At 45.4% G+C, this 14,034-nt stretch overlaps 1 protein-coding gene across 1 annotated transcript in view; it reads right to left on the bottom strand.

The window, feature by feature from the left end:
* Window positions 1-352: 352 nt before the first annotated feature.
* The window catches only part of DPF3 (double PHD fingers 3), a 174,356-nt gene continuing 160,674 nt past the window's right edge, over window positions 353-14,034 (bottom strand). Inside the window, exons 11-13 of the mRNA XM_086613071.1 lie at window positions 2,884-2,996; window positions 1,481-1,562; window positions 353-423 (exon numbers count right to left, since the gene is read on the bottom strand). Of these exons, the coding sequence (XP_086469197.1) occupies window positions 353-423; window positions 1,481-1,562; window positions 2,884-2,996 (266 nt within the window). The remainder of the gene's footprint in view (window positions 424-1,480; window positions 1,563-2,883; window positions 2,997-14,034) is intronic.

Here is a 14,034-nt window from a genome sequence, read left to right as displayed (position 1 = left end):
TACTCCTTCTTTAAAAAGACGACTAAACAGAAAGCACAAGGCCACACAAAATTGACTTCTCCATGTCGATATAACAACCCTCCCCCTTCTACAATGCCTGTGAGCCTGTAACGGCAAGCAGCAACCATGCAGAGCAGTGAAGAGATTTCATCCGTAGCATCAGGGAAGTATACAATCCTTCAAGCAGAGCTCAGGAGGTACGGCGTTAGTGACAGTGAATACCACAGATACCTCTTCCTGTATTTGAGTGTCCATTCGTTTTGATGTGGGTTGTGTCTTTGTGTTCTGGATGGGAATTGTGTGCTGGTATGGCAACACCAGGAGCAAAGTGTTTCTTGAGTGCTGGAGCTCCTCAGGCCTGGAAGCCGAAAGCTGATGCTCTCTCTCTGAGCAGCTCCCGGCACAAATGACAACTCCAGCTCCCTGCAAATGAAGAAATCCTTCTTATAGGAATGACATCAAATCCAGGCACTCAGAGTTTATGGCAAGATTGGCTTGAATAGCATATCAAATATTCCAAACATTGGAATTGCCTGTATTTTTCCAAAGCAGGCTCTGCTGCCCTTAGTGTTGTGTATGTAGGCTCTCTATGCAAGTTACAACACAGCTGGGGTGTGCATTGCCACTAGGTGTTTCAATATTTTCATATATTCAATACATCACTTCCCAGTCAAACAGAAACCTTTAGCTAATTATTAGCTTAATTTCAAAATTTTCCCCTCCTGATTTAGTTTCCTCTTTATCAAAGTTACAAACATTTAGCTCCTGAATGCATGATTGATTTGTAATTATTCTTGTCTCGCCCCTCATGTAAAATGCAGTCATTTGCACTCACATGTCTCCTTCTCCAATTCTACTACTCTCTGCAGATTTTAGTCAGAGAATCAATAATGGTAAGGGACTAGTTCCAGCTCCACAATCGAGTGACAAACTACAACCAGTTGTAGTATATTCAGATTTAATCCCCTGCAGAGGACATAGCTACATACTGAATGTAATACAGGTTGTAAAACTCTCACCCTTTCAAGGCACAGACAGATCAGAGAACAAGGAAGGTCATTCCTCTTAATCCAGTCTCCTGCCAACAGACTCTCAGCTATTCCAGAGAGGATCTCCCTGTCTGGGGCTTTCTCTCTGGAACTTTGACTTCTTAGGAAGTCCAAAGTCGCTGTTCACAGGAGCTCATTTCAGTTGACTAAACTGAGGTGTCCAATGCCATCTGGGACATCCAAAGATACCCATGACCCACAAGAGAGTCATGTCCTGGAAGAGGAGGTAGAGATCTGGCAAGATTGAATAGGACATCTCAGATCACACTAGACATCCATGTCTATTCATTTTCCTTCTTTCCAGTGCTACCCGCCCCTGCTTTGCTACAGCTTCCTTAACCCTGCATGGCCCAGGCCACCTTTCTGAATTTCTTCCCTTCTCTACAAGGACTTTATTGCGATTTTCAAAGCAGACTTCCAACACATGTTACCTTCCGGGGGCTCAAAGACTGGTGGATTCAAGCAATACATGTGATAGCCACGGTCACAGTCATCACAGAAGAGCAGCTGGTCCTGAGGCAGGTTGTTGGGAAGACAGTAGGGAAGCAGGGAGAGAAGGAGAGGAGGAGAGAGAAAATGATGTACATTAGTCTCTTGCCAAGATGAAAACATAAGCACAGTAACCAGCAGTGCGCAGCTAGGAACGCAAAGCTGCAACATGAAACTAAGAGACTACTGGGAATGTAAAAAGCTACAGGCATCACGTTTGTGTGTCCACCGTCAACCGCCATATTTCCGAGAAGTCACAGAGAGCCCTTCTCATCACAAAGGTAGTTCAGTTTCTAACTGGAAAACCCCTCTGAGAGGTGGCCTCATGATGCAGAAGCAAAAGCTGTAAGGCTGGGGATACGGTGTACTGAGAGAAGAGGACAGGCTTTACTGGGCTCATATGTGACCACGTGCTGGATCTCATCCCTTCAGGGGAAACCTGGACCTAACTGGGCCTAACCAGTTCTCCAAAACTCAGCTGAGTAAATGCTCTGTGAAACAGATGGAAATGACATGATCCCACCATGTGGTCTGCAGCTCTTTCACATATTTGGAGGGTAAAAAGCTGGTCTGAACTACCCCATGATTCCTAACACAGAACAGCTCCCTGTTTTCAGATTTCCTTATTTAGAGCTAAAGCAAAAAAAAATCTCAGGCTTCAAATTTATATTGCTATAGGGAATGTAGTGTTAGCTAATCATCTCCAAAGTTCTCCAGCCGCTGTCAATTCTCCAAGTTTCTCACAGACTACCAAGGACCCTTAGCATCAGTTTTTAACTGAAAGTCCTACAGAGAGGACATAGTTTAGCTGCAGGCTCTGGATCACGGTTTGGAAATCGCTGGGACAGGTGATCAGGTGACTAGAGAGAGGCTTACCCATCCCAGTTCAAACGCTTTCATGTTTCCCAAGTCTTCTCATTAAAATTAAAAAATTAAGCCTGGAAAGCAAGTAAAATCAGGGACAGAAGAAACATACCTGTCATCTCTTGGGTTATCACCCATTCACATCTACTCCTGACTACCACATGGAAAATACTACTCTCTTGCAGCTCTCCATGACGTGATGCTATGGCCTTCAGCTCATTTCTATCAAATACGTGCACAAACCACAGGTGTTGCCACCTGAAGGGGCCCTGTACGATACCCATGGTGATTTCAGCAGAGACAGATGGCTGAACAGGGGCATCAGGGCAAAGCTCATCGCTGCTCTCAGGAGCTCTCCCTCGGAGGTGTACGGGAGCAGCAGTAAAGCCGTGACCGGCACCATTGCTACGTGCTCCTCAAGGGCGGGCATGGCGGCAGCTCGCAGTGACGCTTATGTGCACGAAAAGGTAAATGAACTCACGTCGTTCTCAGAGGTCCCACAAAGGCTGCAGGATTTGCACTCAATGCACTGCCACTGATAGGTTTTAACAGCCTCAGTCATGTTTGTGGTGAACTGCAGGCAGGTCGGGTGTCCTGGGGAAGATCGGAAACAACTGTCACTGGTGAGGCTTAGTGCTTGTTAAATAACCGGTATTAAACTTGGGAACAAAACGCACATGGACATGGACTGATCACAACATGGGCTGCAACTAACAGATACCAAAGAGGAAAGCAGGCATTAACCCTTTCGCTGCCGGGCACAAGAGAAAATCAGAGTCATCCCCACCCATTCCCCATTGGCAAAGCAGTTTTATTCAGAGCTCTTAAAAATGGTTTGGCTTTGCGTTTGGTTTTTGCAGGGCTTTTTTTGAGGAGAAAACAAGAGAAAGGACGAAATCAAAAACAAACCCAATTTTAGAGAAAGCCCGTCCATCTTAATAGAAATTGGACTACAGTTTCAATTAGCGTTGTTTCGACCGGACTGAAGGACCTGGTGGAAATGAGGTTATTCTCCATTTCAGAGCTTCTCTTCCTGGTGTCCAAATGGGTGGAGCAATTCTGTAAACTTTGCTTAAGCGGAAGCAGTAACGTACAGAGAAAAAGCAAGACAGGATGGAGGGCTACAGCTTTTAATTTTTTTAAGAGCTCTGCCACTAAAGTCATTTGGCACAGAAGAAACCAAATTGCACAGCTAACCTTCCAGGATCAAAACAAGAAACTGAAAGGAAAAAACCCCAAGCCAACTCCCACAACGAACTAAATGAAAGGAATAAAGAAGGGAAAGCTAGCAGAACAGTCACATCTAATCAGGAAGGACAAATTGCCAGAGTTACAACCCCCGCCCCTACATGCGTGTCGACTCCAGCTTTGCAAAACAGCGGTATCACAGTAGCAGGGTCAGCAATGGGCTTTCTGGAGGGGAAAATACAAACAAACAAACAAACCAAAGGTAGGATCAGTGTTCCTTCTGCAAAACAAAACAAGAAAAATATACCGCTGAAATAAAAGTACCATACTCCCAAACCACCCCTGTCAGGCTGAGGCAGTCCCTAAGTCACCCGCAATAAGCTACTGCTTGCTTTCTTGGAAAGCCCCATATTTAGCATCCCTCTCTGACACAGGTAAGCACTAATGCTGTGCACAGTCAGGAGCAGGGAGCTTGGGACGGGGATACTCAATTGCTCATCTACAGAAAACCTAGAAATACAGGTAGGCACATCCAGCACGACCACATGCTACTTCTAGAAACTTACACCATCAGGTGCGCGGGGATTTTTCACCTCTGGCCAAACTGCTGTTCTTAGACTACAGCCAATAAGCAGAAAAAAGTCTATTCCACTTCCACCAGCTGAAGCGTCTTTTTAAAAGTGGAGAAAGAAGGGCTGCTTCTCCAGGACGAGAAAAAGACTTGGCTACAGTAGATGTGGGCACCGATGTGCTGTCTTCATTACCAGAGCTATCAGCGGTATTTTGCTGTGTTGTCACATCACCCATCACCATCCTACAAGAAGCTTCTATATTTTCTAGCTAGAGAAGCAAACAGTTGCTGAGAATTCCCGCGTAACGCAATAATGCCATAGCGAATATATTTCCTTTATGTGCCCACAATACCATCAAATGCTGTAATAAGGATTTTTGTTCTCCAGTTACATTTGCATGGTTGTGATAGGAAAACTAAGCCTGTCCAGCAAAGAAATGTGTGTACACAAGTTATTAAGGAAATTGAATAGAAAATAAAGGAGATATTTAAGGAAGCAGGGATCAATGACATTGCTCATATCACTCTTAAGCCTTTGAATAAAGAAATGTTTTGACAGTACTGATTAGCTCATTAGCTCAGATGGGCTAAGAAGATAACTGGGTTTTGGAGTCCTTGAAATGTCAGTATAAAACAAGAGTCAGATTTTACTGAGATTTACAATGGACCAAGTCCAAACTAAAGTTCTGGGGACCTTGAAACTGCAACTGTGCAGAAAGAGATGTGACATGATACCTTTTCTTGCTGAGAGGACCTCGTATAATTTCTGATACTACCAAACTAGCAGAACCTGACATGACACTGAAATGTTCCTCCAGATCTGATTTACAGCAAACGTGGAACCTCATTCCAACACCAGTAAACAACACCAACAAATGTGCCACACTGCACATCAGGGAGGAATTCATCCCAACAGCAGAGAGTCGGCTTCCAGAAAGGTTATACAGTGCTGGAATATATCACAGAAAACAACTCATATGGGGAGGAGAGTTAATCAGAGAGTTAAATAGCTTCAGTCACATTTGAAAAGAAACAGAAAGAGTGGAATCAAACTTACAAAAATAAATCACAGCTAAATGCATACACGTATTCATGTGCTCACTTGCCTGTGTACACACATTGCTCATTGCAGAGACTCCAGCTAAAGACTTTCCCTTTCTCAAGCGACATGAAGGTCAGGTTCTGTTCAGTACTTTATCTCTGTCCCTTCGCAGCCATTCCTGCTCTCTTCCAGCTATCAGTCTTGACTGTCTCGTTCCTCATTTGCCTCAAAAACACCTCTGCAGATTTTCTGTGCTGTGTCTTGTACCAATGGTGCCTCATCCTTGAAGTGATCCATCCTATGTTGCAGAGCCCTTCTTAAGAACCACACCCACCACAAACCTAAAAGCAACCGGCTCTTGTGGGCTGAGGATCACTTAGAAAATATTAACAGTGGGGTGAGGGCCACAGTGGCTTCTTTTTAGTAACAATGCAAGAATCTTTTGAAAAAAAATACCAACTTATTTGCTCCATTGGTCTTTCTCTCCAAATGGTGTGACTATGAAAGAGTCCAACAAATGCCCGCAGCCATGTCTGCATAGCCAAATATTGCCCTCTGTTAGCCCAGGGCTTATGGCATGTCTAAGTGAAAAATAATTACTCGTGGACATGTCTTTCTTCAGCCTCCAAGTCAGATCCTCTTTCACATTAAACAATGTGCCTTGAGATACCATGAGTCCAACCTAATGTCACTGGAAAGACTATTTTTACTTATGCCAGCAGTGGGATGAAGCACTGTAGTGTACAGCAAGCATGTCAGTAGATATTCAAAACATTAAAATACTTTTTCCTGTCCTCTCTGCTCTCCTTCACAATCTCTCTATTTTTGTGCCACTTTGGTTCAAACTCCAGTGTTTTTCATGACCTATGAGAAAATTCCCAAGTCCAAGACTTCCTGGAGCGGTGTTAGTGAACACCAACCCTGCTCCATATCACAGCACTTCTTGGCATTCCCTCTGTGGCAGAATTCCTGAAGACAAAGCCCCATGGCTGCATATGGCAGGCCACTATAGGTAGATTCAAATTCCGTTTGGGAAAAAAAAAAAGTCTAGTTGAGCCTATAAACAATTTTGTTTTACCCAAAGAGCAGACCAAAATGTGTTCAATTTACAGACTCTGTGGTAGCGCACGAGCCAGAGAGCTGAAAGACTTTCTTGCTTAATTTCATCACTTATGTGGTCAAGATGAAGAAACAATCTTATTTTGCTAATCTTGAGATAAACGGCATTTGCTACCGCGAAGGTGTGCAGCAAAGAGTCTGCAGCTGGAACTCGATTAATCATTCAGGTGGTGGCTCAGCCCTGGCAAACCCTGGATCACTCTCGCATGTCTGTATCAGATCTGCAGATCTAACAGGGGGAAGAAGTAACACGTATTTATGGTGTCACCGAAGTCAATAGACAGACCTCTAAAATACACCCCAGGAGCAGTTCTGTTGAAGGAGAAGGTGATATGTTAACATCGACAGTTTCTAATCTACCATAACTACTCTCGATCTAAACTTTTGCTATGCCGCAATAGCTATAAACAACCCAGACAGTAAAACTTGCAGTGAGAAGGTTTCCAACAGCTCATCCCTTTGTCTTAAAGCAATATTTTAAAGTATAGATCAGGTCTGAAAGCTCCCTTAGCTTTGCCGAAACTCTCCTCTGGATCTGAACCCTGTGACTGAGACCATATTTTATAGTGACACTCGTGTTTCACATGCCACTGCCTTTAATTGTACACTATGTCCACCAGACATCTGGTCCGAAGAGCGGGAGGTGAGACCGTTTCTTGTCTCCTGCACCCAGTGCAATTGCAAGCTGGCGATAAGGAGAATTTTAACATAAATACCCTAAAAAAATTATATAATCTAAAAAACTCTTCTGCCTACACTGGCTGTATAACACCAAAGACCAAAACTGACATTAAAGGGCAGGAGCAATCTGCTGCTCCCAGGCACTCTGTGACCAGTGAAGGCCTTAGAACGGCTCATTAGTGCTTCTTCAATAATGGATTCTGCATCGCAAGATTAATTGCAGCCATGTGCTCTGTCACACCCGCCACAGACTATTTAAGTTAACAATCCAATCAATAACCTTTTTCAAACAAAGGCAGAGATTATCTTGAGGAAAAAAAATAAGCAAAGACTCCTTTTTCAAAACAAATGTGAAATTATTTATACAGAGTAAAAGGAATTTTCACCCAGTTTCCAGTTCTTTCCCTTATCTTCACTGTGTAGTGGTGGGCTTTTTAATCAATAGCATAATGAAAACCTGCAAGGCTCCTGGCTGTATCACATCAAAATTTATTCCATAAACTATTTGGGTCTTTAAACAACTATAAATACATATTACAGCAGATATAATGACCTATGTCACAGGAGCCCCATCCAAACAATGGAAGTTTTACATGCAAAGAGACTGCAAAATTTCCTCCTGCTAAGATTGAATAAGGATTGCTGTGACCACTGCCATCATTAGACAGAATTATTACCATTTTTCATACAAAAGAAAGGAAAAGTAACTTGTAATTCTAATAAGGGATATGCTTTTATGGTTATGATACAAAAATTTAGCCCTCTCTCCTCTTTCTAAGAAGGCATGCTTACAGATACATAGTGTCAACACACGACAGACTAGAAACGGTCTTTAAAAACCCAAACCATTCAAGCACACTGAAAAAACCTTGGCTGTGCCAGAATCGCAGGTCTCCAGGAGCTGCAACTCTCAGAAGAAGACCAAGCGTTTCAACGGGAAGAGGACGGAGAGACCTTGCCGTTTTCCTGGCCCTTGCCACCTTGCACCATCAAGGCGTTACGATGCAGGGACATATGCCTGCCTGCTCAAATGGAGGTACTCATAAACAGAAGCCTTCAAAAGTGTTTGTGGAGTGAGGATATGCCACAGTACCTCTGTGATACAAGGAAGTGGGAATATTTCACTACAGAAAAATATAGAAGTTTTCCCTGCGGCCAAGGCAGAGGTGGGTGTCAGAAGCCGCAGGTAAAGAGCTCTTCAGCAGAGCCCTGCTGAATCCAGCTTCTTAAGAAAAACAAAAAACCAAACAAACAATAAAGGAAGTCTCACTCATAAGCACAATTGGGTTTTATTACTATTAGACAGAGGAGGAGGAGAGGAAATATTACCATTGTGAATTTCTACGTTCTGATGGAAACGAGAAAACCTGCCTGTTTCTCCCAGTGTCCGAGGCGCTGTATTCCAGCACTGCCAACCCTGCTACAGAAGTGAGTCTGAAAGGACTCGGGGGCTTCAGTGAATAGGCTGGTCAGTCTGATTTGGTCAGAGACCAACTTTCCTCTAATCTAATATGCCGCAATATGCCAGTAATTGTGGAAGAATTAACGCCTTTAATAATTGATGGAGCCCTGAAACCATTCAGCTGTTGCAGAGCTTATAGTTCCTATTATTTCATTTCCTGGCCTTATAGTCTTTCTGGCCAGCATGGACACAGCTTAAATCGAGCCCACAGAAAGGGAAGGGGCACTCTGCCGCATTAGCACCCAGGACTGGCAGTCAGCTGCGCTCCGGAGGTGGTGGTTTGCTTCTCTGTATTGCCAGTTCCAGTGGGAAAAAGAGACATAAATTGCAAGCAATTGCTCAAATATTCAGCACTGGTAGCAGAGAGCCAGGTTTAATTGCTCACCCAAGGGACAAACAAAACCCCCGTCCAAAAGATAGCACTTCGGTCCCAGTCGCAGCCAGGCAGGTGTAATTGGAGTCAATGGGAACTGAAAGCAGGACAGACCTGTATTTGAAGGCGATTAACACCGGAGATCTCCAGGAAGTTATAAAATGGTGGAGTGTGGAAGGTGGCACTTGTGGCTTGATCTCCTGCACTATCCTGCTGTTGCGTTACCCATGCAAACACCAAAGGACAAGGAGAGGAGCAAGCTCCTGCCGAAACACCCCTCGTCTCAAGGCACTCCATGGAAAATTTTGTCACCTGAGGAAAGCCCACCCACCAGCTCAACTCACTCCTGGCTTTGACTCTGCAACGTCACATAACTTCATCTGAAACATTTTTAAGCATCAAGAGCATCAGCTATGACAAAAGGCCTGGGCTACAGAGGGTACATCCAAAGCAAAGCTTGGCTGAAAGGCTGCTCAGGTGCATAAACTAAATGAAGGATCTGTGCATACGCAGACTCCTGCGCACCCAGAGACGAGCGACAGACACAGCAAAGTAACTCTGTCTGGCAGGGGGGCATGGGAGGAGCTGGGGGGGATTCAGGGGAGACCTCCAAGCATGCAGAGAGAGAAGCCAGGAGCAAGTTATTCTGGGCATCCTAATGGTTTGTCAGTCAAATCACTGTCTCACCACACACCGTTCCCTTGGTAGCAGATGTCACAAGTCTTACAGGAAAACTACTTGAGAAATGTTTTAAAACAGTTTTACTGCGACAGGTTCGTGTGTGCCTGTCCCTGCGTAGCCTCCCTTCCCCAGCATGCACAGCCCAGCCACACCTATCTTAGCAGGAAGAAATGAAATACGGAAGTTACAGATTTTAAAAGCCTCTAAAAACAGCTGCCAACTCACTTTGGCGTGTACAAATGACTGCCCTGGGAGAACACCCAGATTTGGGCTGGAGATGCTGCAGCCAGGTCCTCTGCTCTGGGCTCAGGTTTGCCAGAGGGAGAAGGAGCCCTGCTGGGGTGCCTGCTGCTGCGCGGGGGTCCCCATCTAGCCAAGCACACCTGCCCCGCCAAAACTGCCTAGGCCAGGCTGAAATCTGCACCTCCGTTTCGTGTTATCTGGGGGTTTGGGCTGCGGCAGATCTGGGACAGATCTGGGGCAGCCTTTTGTCTCCACCTTGCCCTCAGTGGCCGAGCAGCGGGGACTCGGGCACACGCCTGGCACGGGTGGCTCAGTGCACCACAAAGGTGCTGCGACAGCACAGAAGTCAGGTGGCACACCAGGCTCTGCACATCTGCAACCCAGGGGACCAGAAACGGCCCCCGACCTTAAAGTCAAAGGAAATGCCACGCACCCGCCATGTCCCAACTCCAAACCAGTCAGCACTCTGCTCTCTCCTCTTCCAGACCGGCCCCTATTAGCCACTGTTGGCCGCTAGACAAAATGGCTATTTCTTGCCTAAAAAAAACAATGTGGAAGCACTCAAATAACCTCACAGTGAAGCATCAGCTTGTTAATGCACTGGTAAGTCATGCCAGTGCTGTACAATTCCTGGGGGTGAATTAGGTCAGAGTGACCTCCAGAAAACCCACCAGGCTGCATCACGGTGCACCGCGACGCATTATGGGTAACGATCTGCTAATTGCCAGGAGGCACTTGGGCTGCTTACCAACACCAACAGGAAGGAAACCTGCCTGCAGGCACCGCACGGACTCCATATGCCAGGGACATAGCTCCTAATAACGAGAATAAACCATTTATAGAGCACGAACTGGCCAGGAGGACGGGCACCGAATGCTAATGGTGTCCAGCAGGTCCACCTCGCGGAGGTCGGCTGCGTGAGACCCCCCCAGCAATACCGCCTGCACAACGCAGGGCAGGTTTTGCATTTGGTTGCACAGTGAAGTAGCAATGAGGTAGATGGAGATGAAAATGCGGGACTGGGAGGAAGGCTGCTTATCCAGACAAGATGAATCACCACGACCTGGAAAGCCAACATCCCCTTTCGCCCAGGGGACATTTTTGTTACCCTTCAACAAACTGCAGTGGAAAAAAACCTCCGGCGCGGCTCCGACCTCGTCGCTATGCACTGCAGGCTCCCCAGCCAGGCCAGCTCACACACCACAGAGCTTTCAATCAACTGGCAGGCTCACTAAACCCTTTCAAAATGAGCAACCAAGCAAAAATACTTGGTCATAAACACTAAAAATAGGAATGGAGGATTGGGTTTTGTTTTGCTTTTTAACTTGGCGAAGCCAGTTCTTCCTAGTGCATTAAATCCACCTCCCTGGCAGCCCATTTAGAACATCTCCTCCCCCCTGGGAGAGCCAAAATGCCCAGCTATAATGAGAGGAGTGGGGTGGTATTTAAAATGCTAGGGAAACGGCAGCCTGAATAGCCTTCCGCAAGAGTGTTACCTTTGTTAAAGCGCCCCATAAAACAAGATATCAGCTCTGCCCCTCCTCCCCTCCCTTTAACCTGAACAAGGACTCTGCTACCTGCTTGAACCACAGCCCCAGCTGCTGTGTGAATGCCTGTCCCTTTCCCAGTATTCTTGGTGTTAAACTGTCCCATTAACACAGACAGACAGACGGCAGCACACCTGTGGGGATGTCCAGCACTGCCCAGCGTACCCATATTAGCAAGGTAGTGCCCAAAAAGACCAGCTCCAGCATTTTCACACTGGCCCAACAAAGTGTGTCTGACCCAAGCTGGCGGTGGTAGTGGACAGGACACATCGTTTCCCCAGGGCGCTCTGACCAGGGCTTCTCCACTGGGATTCAGTGGGAGAGCACAACAGACGCAGCGCTTCATGACAGGGGCACCTCTTCACTAAAACCAGGCTGTGTTCACCCATTCTGTTCGGAGAGCATCTAGACAAGCCCGTTGCACCACTATGGTCCTCCTCAAGCACCGAGGGCTTCAGAGCTGATGCCACCCACGGGCCAGGAAACAGCCATCCCATAAGAGCAACTACCAATTGAAAACGGGGTAGGCTAGGCTTGCGCTGATGAATTAAGAGGGGATGGGAGAGTGAAAAAGGAGAATTGCTAATCTCTAGACAAACTTTCTTTCTTGAAAGAGTCAGGAACGACTCTAGATTAATTCCCTGCCAGCACTGTTCCAGAAATTTCAAATCAAATGGCAAACTCCAGAGAAATTATTTAAATGTCATCATTTTAATACTAAATAAACTTAACTATGCGGAAGACATCATGCCATTGCATAGGCAGTGACCTCACTGTTGTTACATGAGGTAACCACATATCATTCAGGTAAAGAATTTCAGCACATGATGGGTAAACGGTTGATAACCAATGCAAACACGCTGTAAACGCAAGAGGTCCGACTTTCCCACGCAAGCATAATTTACACTGTTGCTAATGTGACCATATATTCAGACATAAGGAGAACCGCCTCACTCAACTAAACACAAACAAAAAAAGTTACTTCAGTCCCTCGTTGATTTAAAGAAACCCTTTGAGCTGCCGAATGTTCCCCATTGTTCGCAATGCAGCGCCAGAAGCTGGAAAAATCCCATCGTCTACTGATTTTTCCCTTCTCTGTTACTTAAACCTCCTGTTTGGTTGGACTGGCTAAGTGCCAATCGAGATTTCATCAACATGGCAGCCAGTTTTCACTTCCCCATCAAAGTCCCAGCAACATCAATATCAAGAGCGAAGTAAGAGCTACAACTGCACCCTGCAGAGCATCAGTACGTGCTTGGTAGGGGGGAGTGAAATGTCTCCGTTTACTCTCTAAAAAATGCAATTTCAGGGTGATCTAAACGTCTGAGTGAAGGAGTGAATTTGAATGAAGCAGTTTCAGTCACAAGCAAGAGGGAGGGAACAAGGAGTTAAGAGGCAGCAGGGGGAGAAACTGATTTTTCAGAAAGGGTGAGAGCCAATATTTCTCCAACAAGAAGTCGGACTTTCATTTTGGAGCAGTACGTTGCTTCAATGGTGAGCTCGATGGAATTGTTTTTCAGAGAGGGCAAAACACTCACAAACGAAATTTTTCATTCAAGCCTGCGCACGCTTGGCAGCGGGAAAGGAAGGGAAAGGGTCATTTCATTGAGAAAAAGAGAATGCATTTAGTTTCGAATCAAACCAAAATCTTTTCTCCTCACCATGGTATTTTTCAGTTCAGTTATTTGAACGGTCCTTTTGAGTAACTGTCCAACAAAATGCAGCCAAAGACACCAAAACAGTAGGATTTTTGTGTTTGTTATTCTCTGGAAAGACATCAGATTAAAATCTATGATTTGTTTTCTCAGAGCTCACCAGACATTCCACCCCAGATCAGCCTCATCAGAGCGCAGACCATTCTTTAACCTGTAAGAAGTGAGTAGCGTTGCTTTAACCTACACAACTGATACTTCACAGCAGCTAAATATCACATCAGATTAAACAAGGAATTAGCTAGTTCCACTGCAGTGGACTCAAATGTCCCTCATTAAACAGCTCACTAGTCCTGCTCCTTTCCAGTATCAGAGGAATTGCTTAACAGAAGCTATACAAAAGTAGAATATTGTCAGATTTAATGCCAGAAAATTATCTTCCACAGTACTACAGGGATCTGTGAGTCTTCTGACCTTGCTCTTAGCTGTCTGCTACATTGACCAGAGGGACTGTTGCTCAGTGGTTCTGTTAATGGCAAAGAGGTTGGGAAGTCCTCTTCTATGGGGTGGTCTGACCAGATTCTGGGCACCCCAACTCTTCTCACCTTTAACAGCTATTGAGGGTGTTGATCACTTGCAACATTCACTGTTAGGAGGGATCCCATCACCCAAGAGATGTTTGGCAATTCTCAATGATAGCCACATTGAGCCTAATGAGGACTAGTTCTTAACATAATGCCAGACCCATAAATATGTAAACAGTCACAGAGGAATCTAATGGGTGCAGATGTCCTTAGAAAATTCTTTTCCTTTTTTTTCTTTCAGATCACTAAGTACTTGTAAAAGCTCACCCTTAATGGAAGTGAGGAAGAAGTCTGGGAGAGCTAATTAATGAAGAGGAGGTTGACCTGACCTTGCAACAGAAGTGAAGCTCCCTAACTCAGGGAAGGTTGTCTTCTCCAGGTGAAGGAATACATGGCTCTGGGCCATCTGGATGTCTGAAGAGTACAACAGCAGTCTGAACTCAACTCAGAGAAAGCTTGTGGACAGTTAAAAACTCTCCTAAGTCTCCA

The sequence above is a fragment of the Tauraco erythrolophus genome, chromosome 6, assembly GCF_009769465.1.
Source record: "Tauraco erythrolophus isolate bTauEry1 chromosome 6, bTauEry1.pri, whole genome shotgun sequence".
NCBI lineage: Eukaryota > Metazoa > Chordata > Aves > Musophagiformes > Musophagidae > Tauraco > Tauraco erythrolophus.
This window is presented reverse-complemented; position numbering and strand designations above follow the sequence as displayed.